Source organism: Aptenodytes patagonicus, chromosome Z (genome assembly GCF_965638725.1).
Source record: "Aptenodytes patagonicus chromosome Z, bAptPat1.pri.cur, whole genome shotgun sequence".
In the NCBI taxonomy this organism is placed as follows: domain Eukaryota; kingdom Metazoa; phylum Chordata; class Aves; order Sphenisciformes; family Spheniscidae; genus Aptenodytes; species Aptenodytes patagonicus.
This window is the reverse complement of record NC_134982.1, coordinates 57526503-57540505: the sequence shown is the minus strand read 5'-3', so window position 1 is coordinate 57540505 and position 14003 is coordinate 57526503. Positions and strand designations below refer to the sequence as shown.

Sequence of the window (14003 nt, the reverse complement as noted above, 5' to 3'; positions counted from 1 at the left end):
TAGAAAAGGGTTAAAATACAGGGATGCACTCGGCATTGGGGGATTAGAAGACATAATGAGAAAGACCATTATAGAAGTGAGAAGGGGAAGGTGGCAGTCTTTTATTTGAGCACATCTGCTTCTTGGGAGGAACATTTATGGCACCTTTTTACAGATGGCACAACCGTGAGGAAAAGCAATGCCTGTATCTGTTGGCCTTCCACAGTGGTGGAAACTTCTAGTCCTCTGTTTTCTCTAAATGCTCTTCTTCAGTCAAGCACCTACCATCATCTTCCAAGAAGTCTTCTCTACTCACCAACCCCATGACACAACACAGTTTTGCTGTTACAGGGTTCTCACTAAAAACCTCTCTACGTCCTTCTGGAAATCACTCATTCAGGAAGAGAATTGTACATGCACAGAATTCAGCATCAGCACTGAACTCCTTCTGTTCAGACTTGTATTCTTGCCCTTGTTGCTTCTTTCAATCCCAGTGTTTGTCTGCAGCCTCCATGTTCTCTCCCTTTCCAAACCATTGCTGCCACTCAGTCCACTGGTTGTCCTTCCACAACTTAAACGTCTTCTTGTCCTTGACAAATGCACATTTTTGCAAAACAAGCAGTTTTAGCTTCGTTCTAAACAGTAGTGAAGTTTCTAATTTCTATGTGTCAAAGCTGAGCTAAATATTGAGGCTAGTGGGTTACAATCCTACCCTTGAGGCACTACAGCTTTTCTGGGGCTTCTTGCTTGACTGCTAAGTTTCCATGCTCCTAGAATTTTGATTGTGTCAAGGATTGTGTCCCACTTTGAAGGAGTCAGTGCCTCACTCCCTACAAAGGCTGAGCAGAATCCATGACAGACGCATTCCTTTACCTCAATCATTTGGAAAGCCCAATCCAACATGTGGCACAGCTGAGACAGGCTGCCAGAAGGGATTTTGGCCTCTGAGTGTAGTCGTGGCTATTTCCTTTTCAAAGGCACTCACTCATTTTTCTGTAAGTCAGTTGATTACAGAAACCTGAAAGACCCAAGCCACCTCTCAGGAGAAACCTCTGAGATCTAGGACAGGGACTCCTGCAGTGGTAAGCAGTGACAGCTGTCCTTGCCCCTGCTGAAGCTGGGTCACTGCAAGAGTGAGTACAAAACCCATAGCTCAGTAAGAGAGGGAGACACAGCACAGGAAAGGGTGTTTACTGGGAAACTTCCACAGGGAAAGATGGGAGGGAAGAGCTGTGTTACCTGCTATATTCACAGATGGACTAACATACAGAGGCAGCTCTGGGGTACAAATGCAATACTCAACTGTGTGCAGGACCTCCGAACACCTTCCCAAACAAACCTACATACACAAGCACACCCTAATACCTAGGAAGAAAACTTTTCCTGTTCCTAATGTACACTCTGAAACCCACTACTCCTCTGCTCACATCCCATTTCCAGAGTCTGAGCTCTCCTTCCCCTTGTTGCTTCCCCAAACTTACAACTGGTAAATTCCCATCCTCCTGTGTCTGAGAGATGCAGTAATGATGTGGATTGTAAATATGCTCAGCTCAGCAACAGCCTTAGCCAGGCAGAACTTTAAGAACTATTGCAACTTTTGATGGGGTTTTTATGGGTTGTCTTTCCTCACAGACCAATCACTTCTGTTCTAGGCATCTGTATTTGGTTGTTTCCACTGCATGTTGGTATGAGTGTGTTTAAGCTGAGTTAAATGGGACTTGAAAGGCAAGGAATTCCAGCATTGTCCTCCTAAAGTCTAACATGTATTTCCCTAGAACTAGAAATGCTATTATGTATATGAATCCTTTTGGAAGAGGCTATTAACTGGTATTAACTAAAGTCACCCTGTTTTCATTGTGACTACTTGTCACTTGATGCAGTGCACAGATGGATTCAGGATGCAAAAAGAAACTCCCAAGTGGAAGGAAGACAGAAGTAGTAATAAAATAGTGGCAGCTTTCATTTGGATCTCTCAATAAGTCAGGCTTGTTTTAATCTTCGTGGGACTTTTTTTGCTGTATCATGTCTCCTAAATTAAAGGACAGAAAAGTAAGCCATCTTTCTAGTCCCTCAGCACTATTCTTAGAATGGCTAATGGTTAGCAAAGCACATAACAGGATGGGTGAGAAGTCTTGTTTGGGACAGTATTGCTACCTGAAACGCTTTGGTGAGGAATGGACTGAATTTATGCTTATCACCCTATTCCATCCCATTCCTAGCTTTTGCCAAAGACTCATCCAACCTGGAAAGGGAGTCACGTAACACTGTGACCTGAATACTAAAACCAGACCTACAGCCAGGGGGAGCTCTAGGTACACATGTGGACAGCCGGGATGTGGACAGGAACTGAACTCTCGAAGTCTGGCTTCTCCCAGCAGTTCTTCTCAGTACCAAGTGGTTGCTAGTGTTACTGTACTGAGACCAAACTCTGCTGGACTTGAAGTAACAGCAGTGATAACACCCAGTATGACTCTTGAAAACAGTTGGCATGACTGTTGCCTGGAATCCAGCTGAGAGCCCTCTCCATAACACTGAGTAGATGCCCTGACTGCAAAGCAGAACTCTTCCTTGCTTAAGGAACCATTGGAGACTCCTCTAAAGCTCTATATTCAAGGTTGTGCCAAGCAGTATTTTAGAAAGGATGCACCCAGTTAAAAAAAGCAGCACTAGATCCTTGTACATGCAATGGTCCATGAAACCCATCTCTGCAGCCTGAGGCCTCTCTGGAGGTCATGGTACAACTGGGAATCCAGATGCTGAGGCCTGGACATGGCAGCAGGAGAGACGTGGAATGAATATAGCATATGACCTGAGATGGTCTTGGTAAAACTTGACCAGCACACCCACAAGACTCTTCAGATGAAAGGAGACCTTAAACTGCTCCTTAACCTGTTAGAATGTAATGCATGCAGGTTAGCCCCATCTTTCTCAATACAAGCTCTCTCTTTCTTAATCTCATACACCCCCAAATTGATTCCCCTCCACTGACACTCACCTGACTTCCAAGGAAGCAAAGACATGACCAGCTTGCAATTATACCAAGATAAATATCAAAGTGAGCACCTGTTGGACACTTTAATGTGTCACATTTTTCCAAATTTTGACTTGAGGTGTTTGCTTACCTGAGAGCAACTAATTCCAGTAACCAGTGAATTCGAACTTGTTCAATGCCGCCATGTGGAACAGAAGAAATGTAGGCAAGGTTCATCTCTTGGTCTTTGCTCAGGTCAAATAGGTCAGCACGGCTGTGAGGCAAAGGAGGGCTTCAGGAAAGGAGGGACAGAAAAGAAACAACACATTGAAACATTAACTAGCAGCTCCACTGGGTGTCCAAAGATCCCTATGCTAAGTTCCTATACCACCTGCAATATCCTCCCTGGCATCAGGACCACTGTCTAACATGAGATGAAAGCAAAATGGAGTTGCAGGTTATGTGGGGCTAACTGACTACAGATGTAGTTTGGCAAACTGGAACACAACTCGGGTGCATCTCATTGCCATGCTCAAAGGAAAGTATTACAGGCAGTCATTGCTGCATAGATAGCAACCTCAGGCAGCAGTGGCCTGATGAAGCCATACAATGGCACTCATCTTGTCTCTGAATAACTAATGATAAGGGAGCCCAGTGTCTTTTAGGCTTTGGAGTGGAAGTCAGACTTGCTGAGTTCTGTAGTAAGACAAATATGGGCTTGATCTTCCTGCTGAAGTCCATGCAACGACATCAACTCCTGCTCTGCTGTGGAAGCTACACTTGTTAGAGGCAGAATTAGACCCTCAGAGCCTCCACATTCTTCGGCCATGTTCAACTCACCCCTAAACATAAGGAAGCACAGGAATATGTGGCTTGAGGTTTCTATGCTTGATGCTGCAAGCAGTTTGACCTGCTCACGGCTATACAGCGATGATCATGTTAACACGACTTTGGTGTCTACTTATTCCACCGAAATTAACAGAACACTGGGGCAAACTTCTGCTGCCTCTATCAATAGCTGCAAGATGGAGGAAGATCTCACCCCCAAGCTCCACAGGTCAGAAACTTAGAATGCTGCCCAGTTCACTGGGTTTGAGTATCCTTAGAGACTCTCATTAAGCCTTTTGGTAATGTGCAAATTCTGAGGGTTAAAGCATTTGTATTACAAGAAAGATAAAACAACATTGTCCCCAAGGTTTGGTAAAATACTTCCATGTGTCTTCATATTGCAAAGAGAGATGACTTGTGCTCTAACTACAGACTGTATAGTAACTGTATAAGTGAAAAACTAATATAGTTTATGCTTTGCCTACTGTGATCTGTCTCCTCTGATGGGTGGATCAGCTCTGTGCTGACTGCAACTATGCTGGGAAGAATCATACTGTCATCCTCTCCTCCTCTGTCCCCCTCCACATATTCATCCCACCTTCAAGGACCCCACTGAATGAACCTGCTACTGTATCTGTAGGTATCTGCGCACAAAGGGGGAATAGCCTGACCCCACCTGGACAAGAACTTGACGCAACTTTTGTCCTAGCTAAGACACTGCCTATCTGTTACCCCACCTCCTGCATCCCTACCTGAAAGTGCAAGTCTTGACACAGATTACACCCTTGTAGTGCTTCAAACAAATCAGCCAGCGCATGTGAGCCCCTCTGTGCAACTTCATCAGCATACAAGGCACTTAAAAATCATCTCCCTGAGATTGCTTCAAGACACACAAGTGAGACTGAGAAGTTACCAATTCCACTCTTACTAAAAATGTATCAGCCATTTGGGTCTTTTTAATTGTTCCAGTGGATAAGGACAACGTTAACTGTTGGTTTTTGAAGGAGTGCTTTACTACTACTTTGAGATTCAAACCTGCTTCAGTTCAAGCAGTGGCAAAAATGGAAGTCAAGGCATAAAGCATTCACATAGTTTTGCTTAGTCCCCGCTGAATAAACACTCTGAAATTCACACTCTGCTAGAGAGAAATCTAGCAGAAATTATGAGATACAAAAGAAAGCTGGCAGAACAGTGGGTTTTGTTAGTGACAGTATCAGTATCTGTCCTTTCCTGTTCTGAGTGGAAAGTGCCCATCCAAGAGAACATCAAGCCTTGCAGTCTCCCAGGCTTTATCAAACTGCTGATCCACAGCTGTGCATTTGCCAAACTGTCTGACACTGTGATGTAAAAAAGACACTTTAACAACTGGAACCCAGTTCTGTCACAGTGTGAGCTTTCGAGGGAGCTGGGATCCTACAACTTGAGAAATACCAGTGTTGGCCAGGTGTTAAAACTGAATAGCTGCTGACCCACAGACAGCCTCTGCCTCTGCTGCCGCTCCTCTGCCTTCCCCCCACATGCTTTTCATGTTTGCAGCTTTCCAAAGTTTCTTTCACACAACTAAAATCATGGGTGTTTCTTGGGCTGCAGTTTAAATGGGCAAAACATACAATTTTTTAAGGCAGTTTTTCATTAATGTTTCCTAACATTGCAAGCAAAAATTAAAACAAAAAGTGAAACAGCAAAAGAAAAAAAATCCAGAAACCCCAAACATTTATCTTCATCAGAATGTATTTTAGGTCCTGTTCTGTTTTCCCACCAACATGGAAAACCAACGGTAAATTTTTCAAGTTTTGTCTTAGACTACCTTTATGCATTATTAATAAAAAGCGCGCAAATTCCTTTTTGTCGAAAGCACATACTACTTATTCCATCCCTGTTGCAACTCTCTTTCCTACAACTGTTATTTAATCCACTGTATGCCTAAATGAAGGAGGTCGTAATCAGTTTAGAGTAAGATACGGATATGGCTGAAGGAATATACTGTCTCTTGCTTTTGAGCCTGCTAGAAGCCTTCACATATCTCACAAAACTTGAAGGCTGTTCAACCCCAGTTAGCTCAGCAAGACTGGGCTTTCTCCGAGAAGTAAAGCACTACCAGGATATGAAGCAGTGGAGCTGGGATTTATGCATGCTCCCACCCATCCCCCTGACTTAGAACAACTGGACTCACTGGCCACATCAGGAAGATGGTGCATGTTGAAAGTGTCTTGCAAGAAGAACAAACTCCTAGAACTAACAGGCAAGGAGGCTTGGCCTGGGCCTACGTAGGGACCGTGACAACGGAAACACCGAAAAGGAAAGGGAATGAGTTCCAAGTATCAACATATGTGCTGTGCTGGGGAAGAGGAAGGACTTCACATGTTCGAGGGCCCTGGAGGCAAGGGAGCAAGTCAGAGGGGTGATGTCGACTGGCCCTATCTTGTGATCCGCTTTGTTTACATTAACTGGCCACGTCCCACGACCAGCTCCACGCAGGTAACACGCAACAGGCTAAGCAGCAAAGGGCAGCAAGGTGCCGGGCCCTCTGATCCCACAGCAGCAGGCCCGGAAAAGCCCGGGTTCCTCCAGAAAGGCCGCGTCCTCACACCCGGCGGATCCTCTGCTTGGGGAGGGCTCGAGGCAGCCGGCTCTCACCCCGGCTGCTTCTCGCCAGCGGTGCGTGGCCTACCGCCGGGCGCCGGACCCATGGCTGTGCGCGCTTACCAGAAGCCAGTGCTCCTCCAAAAGTGCTCCAGGGGCCGCTCGGCTCGCCGCACGTCCACGTGCACCACGTACGCCGCGGAGCCCGCGCCCAGCTGCACGACCAGCCAGAGCAGCAGCCCCATGGCGGCACGAGGAGCCGAGCCGAGCCGAGCCGAGCCGAGCCGAGCCGAGCCGAGCGACACCGGCGCCCGCTACCGACGCACCACGGACGCGACGCCAGGAGCCCGCGCACGGGGCGGTGGGAATGGCGGCCCCCGCCCCCGAGGGCTCCCGCCGGCGCTGTGGTGAGCGTATTTAATTCGCTTCAGGAATCGCAGCTCAGGTAAATCGGGTAGTAACGTCTCCGTCTGAAGCCTAGGCGCCTCGTACTTTTTGTTGTTGTTCCGGCGTCGGTAGTGACCAGGAGTTACCTCCCCGAAGTTGCTGCACGGCATGCAGTTATTGCTGTTGCATTTCTCTTACATACCGCATGAGGGAGGTATACTCTAATGGTATTGTTACGTCCTCGTGCTCTGTGTTGACAAACCTGCAGAAAAGAGTAATAGTATGTAGCAGTGCAGGTGATCAAAACAGCCTTCCCCGAAAGACCATATTAGCAGAATTGAAACTATGTCCGTTTTTTCAGTCTAAGCGTATTTATTGATCTCAGTATGGCAAAGAGCTTTAAATGCACTTTATAATAGGCTGTAGATTGACTTTCTAAATGCTTATTTCTTATGACGTGTATCTGAGGACTGGGTTTCCCATGGGGGTGGGATGCTCTTCCTTAGGATCCCTCTCTTTTAGGTATTGTATGGCCTTCGGGAATCTCATCAAGCCTTGCCAGCTAGAAGAAAAATGTGGGGAATTGGGCCTCCCTTCCACATCCCCAAATACTGTGGTAGCATCTCATTTTGTGTTCATTAGTTCTAATTAATTGGGTGAATGGGGTACTCCAGTCGGATTTCCAATAGAGGCTTTGGATTTAGCAGGGGAAATCGTGGGCCCCTGTAACAGTGCTCACACCAGGGAAACTGCAGAGAGCTGCCAGGCAAAGAGCTGGGCTGCAGATGATCTCCAGCAAGAGAACAAAGTGACACTGCGTTTGTGGAAATCAAGTCTATCAGTCCTAGAGGAGCAACCAAAATTTGCCACCCCAAATGCTCTGGTATTTCAGCCCCTTTCACCAAAGCTCTCCGTGAAGCCGTTGTGCCAGAGCTAGCAGAGGGGAAGTCAGACAGACATTTACTCCTCAGCTCAAGAATATTGCAACTAGGAAGAGACTCTGCACAAGTAAGTTCACGCCACATGTAATCCTGCTTGAGCCAGGAGGTTCCCTGTCCCAAGGGGTGGCAAACTGGGACCCATCTCTAAGAAATTGCAGAGTGGTTTTGTTCTGACTGCTGATATGTTATTCCTCTGTTAGCAGCTTCATCTGCCTCTTGAGGCCTTCAGTCCCTGTGGGACTTGTGAGCTTACAAGGCTCACAGCCAAAATGCAGGCAACAGCATTACATCCCGGAGGCTCAGGTAGGAATGGCGATCTGGCATTGTAACTTGACTCTGGCAAGGGGGGTTCCCCTAAATTCCACAAGGCTGCTCATGCTGTGGCTCAGCCCCAGTACTCCAATGCCTTGGAAGAGCAGCAAGGCCCAAGCTGAACCCTAGTGAGGTTTCCATGCAGAATATTTAAGAGATTGCCTTTATCCTTAGAGGAAATGCCAGTTTGGCAGCCAGGGCTTCTGCAGGGGGATACTTGTTTCTTCCAAACTCTCTGTTTTCTGAGAAGACCTGAGGAAGGTGTTAAACAGGCAGTGGAAGTGCAAACTCAAGTGGGATCTGACAACCTGGGAGCCATTAGGCGGGGAAGTCAGCCCTATGCTGCTAGCTGCGCCCTGAGCTGGGGCAACAACTGCCTTTGGGGTGAGTGCTGCTGCCTGGGCTTCAGTGAGGGCTGCAGGCATTTTGCCAGCTGGAAAGGATGGTGCATGGGGGGGAAGGACCTCACTGACATTGCCTCTCTTGTTGGCTTCCCCTCCAGAGGGATAGGCCGGAGGAGATGAACACCTGACTACCAAATGTCATACCGTGGTTTGTTGCTTATTAACAGCAACCCTGCACCTCACTGCCTTTAGGTGTGGGGGGTTCATTGCAGGGCAGGCACAGATACCAGCACCTCCAGCACCTAGCTGCAATGGGCGTGAAAGCTATCCCTTGCAGAGGAGCAAAAAGCTCAGCCCCCAGCCAAAGACCTACCAGCAAATTTCAGCAAAAAGGTATTTACAAGGGAGAAACCCCATGAATCCCATGGGTTCCTACCGCAGACTGTCCCTGTTGGCATCAGGAAGGCTTGAGCCCTGGAGACCACCCTGACTTTCCCGTAGAGACTGCCAAAACAGAGCTGTTACGTTTCCACTTGGCTGATTTCAAAGTCACATCTGGAAGACAAGGTGTCAAACAAAACTATGTTCATTTGGCCAGGAAACCTTGGCCCTTCTCAGACATGATATCAGACATGTTGTACAAAGTCCTGAAACACAACAGAGCCATGGATGCAGATGGCGCTCTGTTGGCATTTTAAAGAAATGTCTGTCAGAGCTCAGGGAAAGACTCTTCCTCAGGAGTCTGACAAGCCCATGATCTCCAGAGCATTTCCAAGAAGGTCCTTCTCAGAGATTGGGGTAGTGGCTAAAGAGAGTGTCTCCCTTGTTTTCTACAGCTTCCCCCAAGGCATGGGGAAGTACTACATCTAGCACATCAACCACATCAGACCAGAAGTTGGGAGACAGAAGATAAGACAAAACCCCTGCCAGAGGAGAAAGAGAGAACTGGAGGCATCTCTGCATCACCTCCAGGTTTCTCTTCCCGTGTCTGACAAAGCAGCTGACAAGATTTTTCAAGGTACTTCTTCTGAAGAACTGCAATTCCCAGCAGAAAATCTTCTCTGCTCACCACAGCTGCCCTGGTGCCTCCTGCCAGAGAAATAAAATGCAGCAGAAAGTTACCTGCTCCCTGTGAAGGAGCCTGACATGCCTCTGTTCCCAAAACATCTGCAGGGATGCTGCAGGATGAGCAGCTGGGGCCAAATGGCTTGCCTTTTCCCAACCAAGGTAGCCAACTTGCCTGATGTGTTCTTGGAAGCATTTGCAGGCTGAATGCCGGGCTATACCGGTGAAACCCGGTGGCCTGCTCTGCAACTCTCCCAAGCCTCTTCTCCCAGGGGCAGGGCAAATGCTAGGGTTACCACAGATGACGTCCAACAAGCAGTTTCCCAGGCGTAAAAGTTTCATTCAGAGCTGAACACCTATGTCCAGCTTGTTATAAGCGTAGTTTTAGAGACCGTCAGGCAGACCCCTGATAAAGACCCTAGCCAAGGGGAAGCTCCCCTATTGCCTTTGGCTTTCTGCTCATCCAAGAGCTGGGAAGTGCCCAGCAGGAGGTTTTCTGTGGAGCGTTTTACCAGGGAGGTTTCCCACAGCTGACACTCCTCGCCAAAGAACGCTGGGGATTTTACAGCAGCCTCCTCCTGTCTCCCTGCACAGACCGGGAGCTCGTCCTGTCCTGAGGCATTCCTGAGGAGGCACACGAGCACAGGAAAAGGTGGGAGAATGGAAGGGAAGTAGCAGGAGAGCAGCACTGTTGCACTGGCCTTTTCAAATATGCTGAGGCTGATCCTTCCCAGCTACCTGGCCAGCGTAAAATCCTCCAGTGTCTCAAGCTGGGCAAGATAAGAGATGTAAAACCTGTTACTCCTGAGCTGAGTCACTCCTCGCAGAAAGGCTGTGCAAAGCATTTGGCCCCAGCTGCTCTCCCTGCAGCGTCCCTGCAGATGTTTTGGGAACAGAGACATATCAGGCTCCTTCAGGCATATCAGGGAGCAGGTAGCTCCTCCTGCTGCTTTTTCGTTCTCTGTCAGGAGGTACCTGCACAATTCAGAGGAAACCAGTGCACAGCAAATTTTGGGGGGGGGCTTTTCCATTCAGATGCCTCCAGCTCCTTCAGCACTAATTATAAACTTGGCCCCAAAGAGCATCCCTGGAAATGCCAAGACTGCTTTGTCAAATAGCCATCTAATCATGCCACATGGCAGGAACAAGAATTTTGCTGTAACATATGGAACCTAAAGCCTAGAAAATTATCCAGAGCATGAGTTCTGCTCTTGGGCCTGGGAGGAAATGACGGATGGATAATCTGGATATTTTTTGTAATAACTAAGCACTAATAATGGTGAGGCATTCCAGGGCTTAAGACAGCCTTTGGTTCTTGGATAATTTCACATTCTCACATGGTAGCAGCTGGTCTTTGGGCAGATGGACTCAGCTGAACGGTCTTGAGTTTCATGTCACATTTAATCCAATCTAACCAGGGCTCCTGCCAAAAGGACTGGTCCTCCTTTTCTTCCCTGCCACTGCTTGCGTGGTCCTGCTGTTTCCCGTGTGTGAGGTCTGACAGCAAGGCAGCTGAAGGGAAGATAATTCAGCTGGCTGACTGGGTGGGAAGCAACTCCTTTTTTGGGTCAGTTTGTTTTCTTGTGGACAGGTAAGCTCCAGAGACATGGCACCGTGTGGCTCTGGTGCCTGGTAGTCCGCAACAGAGTAAGCACAGGGGCAGGGGTAGAAAAGAATGAGACCAGCCTTGACTCAACTGCTTGCTGTTAGGCTGGAGAAGGCACAATATGAAATTGTGCTCTGACTCGTGCATCTCCATAGCTTCCATAGCATGGGCAGCCTTTGTAAAAAGCTCTCTGAAGTGATCCTGTTGCTTGCAGGAGTCCAGCAAGCTGTATACACCCGTCTCCACTACCTACTTGCCGCTGTGCTTGTAATTGCCTGCAACATACTAAAAGTATCTGTTGATCAGACGTATATATCTCACATCGGGAGTCTTATCAGCAATGCAGCATGGATCTTAGTGCTGCATTTCTTATGGAGGGCTTGTTTTTAAAGCTCAGCTGATGACAATGTTGCAGCTTTCCCCCAGGACCTGGTGGGTTTTGTGAGTCCTGAGATTTCCTTCCTCCTCTTCATTGATTCATCCCCAGCCCTTGGGATGAGTACTTGAACTGGATGTGGCCTGCAGCTATCTGTTGCCTTTCCCCTCAATGGGACAGTCTTATGCTGCTTCAAGACCTGCAGTACCTCTAGCACTAGGTTTCTGCCAACAGGCTGTGCAGATTGCAGACAGACATAATATTTGCTCCCTGGTGGTGATTGCCTTTGCTGGTGCTTGCTCTTCTGCAAAGCAGCAGTGATGAGCCCCAGCCAGAAGTGGGATGTGGTGCAGGTACAGTGGTGCTCTTCTGAGAGGCACTTAAAAGCTTGAAGGTGCCTGGGAGATATCATCCTAGAGTTGCATGGTCACCACTTTGGGATTAGCAAGGGTTGATCCATTGGGTAGGAGAGAACAGGGTACTTTACACCCCTGTGTAGGGTGGGACGTGCCATTTCCTCCCAGGGGTTTCAGATTTTTCAGTGTCTGCTTCTTTCCTGGTGCCACACCATCATGTTTTTTCTGACTCCCACTTTTGGTCTAGAGATACAATTCTGACCAGTTTTAGAAGTGTTTTATGGCTTTTGCAGGGAACTTTCTGGACTTCATAGCTAAGGTGCAGGTCCTCTGCACTCTGAGGAGATCAACTGCTGGTATACAACATAGTCTGGGTAGATGCAAACAGCCAGACTCAGAGTGATGAAAATACTTCTCAGCCCTTCACAAGTGTTTTCCTTCTCATTACTTAGTTTACCTAAGATGTGATTAGGAGGTCTTGTTATCACCTCTGCAGAATACAACAAATTTAACAAGTATTATGGGGATGCTTGCAATTCTAGACACCATCCATGTGCATATCTCTAATATCCCAAAGCTGGATACGTTCAAGGACAGGATTTGACATCTCCCTGCATTGGTGATGCCTGTCATTCTACCCTGGCTTTCACCCAAGTGTATATAGCCTAAGATTGCTCAATAAAGGCTTTATCATTTTTCCAGGGACATGGAACTTATCATCCAGATGTGACCTCCTAACCCACCTTGATTGAGTTGTGGTGAATGGAGTTAAATCCATTTGGTGGCTGGTCACAAGTGGATCAGCATTGGGGCTGGTCTTGTTCAATATCTTTATCAATGATCTGGATGAGGGGATCGAGTGCACCCTCAGTAAGTTTGCAGACCACACCAAGTTGGGCAGGAGTGTTGATCTGCTTGAGGGTAGGAAGACTCTGCAGAGGGATCTGGACAGGCTGGATCAGTGGGCCAAGGCCAATTGTATGAGGTTCAACAAGGCCAGTTGCCGGGTCCTGCACTTGGGTCACAACAACCCCATGCAACGCTACAGGCCTGGGGAAGAGTGGCTGGAAAGCTGCCTGTTGGAAAAGGACCTGGGGGTGTTGGTCAACAGCCAGCTGAATATGAGCGGCAGTGTGCCCAGGTGGCCAAGGAGGCCAATGGCATCCTGGCCTGTATCAGAAATAGTGTGGCCAGCAGGACTAGGGAAGTGATTGTCCCTTTGTATTTGGCCCTGCTGAGACCACACCTCGAATACTGTGTTCAGTTTTGGGCCCCTCACTACAAGAAAGACATTGAGGTGCTGGAGCACATCCAAAGAACGGCAACGAAGCTGGTGAAGGGCCTAGAGCACAAGCCTTACGAGGAGCGGCTGAGGGAACTGGGGTTGTTTAGCCTGGAGAAGAGGAGGCTGAGGGGAGACCTTATTGCTCTCTGCAACTACCTGAAAGGAGGTTGTAGTGAGGTGGGTGTCAGTCTCTTCTCAAGTTACTCTCAAGTAACAAGCAATAGGACAAGGAAATGGCCTTAAGTTGCACCAGGGGAGGTTTAGATTGGGTATTAGGAAAAATTTCTTCACGGGAAGGGTTGTCAAGCATTGGAACAGGCTGCCCAGAGAAGTGGTTGAGTCCCCATCCCTGGAGGTACTTAAAAGACATGTAGATGTGATGCTTAGGGACATGGTCTAGTGGTGGACTTGGCAGTGCTAGGTTAATGGTTGGACTTGATGATCTTAAAGGTCTTTTCCAACCTAAATGATTCTATGATTCAGCATGACTCAAGGGAGTTGCTTTGCTGCGATTCAGCACTGTACATCTATTTTTGTCTTCAGATGTAACCTCGTACATATTATTCTGTCATTACAAGTATTAGGCCAAAGGCTTTACATTAACCTGACAGTGTGTTGCCTCAGGGCTTGTCTTGGCCTGAGCTTGTTTTAGCTGTGGTAATGATTGTTTGGTGGTCGGGTGACTGTTGCCTAAATTTTTTCAGCTTAGCTTGGTGAATACCATTGAGGGTAAAATGTGTCAGGGTGCAGCAAGGGTCAGCTGCTCCCTGAGGCAGAGGGAGCTAAGGGGGCTAACAGGGCTGGCAGGGGCCTCACCAGCCCCATCCACTGCCTCTGAATTGAGGAGCGGGGCAGGCACTGAAGTTGCAGATGCAGTCAGCCCGGAGTCCAGATCATCAGATCTGGAGCAGGCAAATTCATGGTGACAGGACAGCTCTGAGGTCAAGCTGGGAAGTCAGTCTGCAGATCA

The 14003-nt window shown here is 47.9% G+C and overlaps 2 protein-coding genes across 4 annotated transcripts in view; one reads left to right on the top strand and one right to left on the bottom strand.

The window, feature by feature from the left end:
• The window catches only part of IDUA (alpha-L-iduronidase), a 51450-nt gene extending 44844 nt beyond the window's left edge, over positions 1 to 6606 (bottom strand). The window contains exons 1-2 of one of the 3 annotated variants that reach the window (XM_076362744.1): positions 6485 to 6606; positions 3102 to 3242 (exon numbers count right to left, since the gene is read on the bottom strand). In XM_076362744.1, coding sequence (XP_076218859.1) covers positions 3102 to 3242; positions 6485 to 6606 — 263 coding nt within the window. Of the gene's footprint in view, positions 1 to 3101; positions 3243 to 6484 lie in introns of those variants that run through there. The other 2 variants (XM_076362747.1, XM_076362745.1) reach the window with 2 other exon arrangements.
• Positions 6607 to 6736: 130 nt separating this feature from the next.
• The window catches only part of CHRNA6 (cholinergic receptor nicotinic alpha 6 subunit), a 41893-nt gene continuing 34626 nt past the window's right edge, over positions 6737 to 14003 (top strand). The window contains exon 1 of the mRNA XM_076362770.1: positions 6737 to 6806. The gene's annotated coding sequence lies outside the window, so the exon portion shown is untranslated. The remainder of the gene's footprint in view (positions 6807 to 14003) is intronic.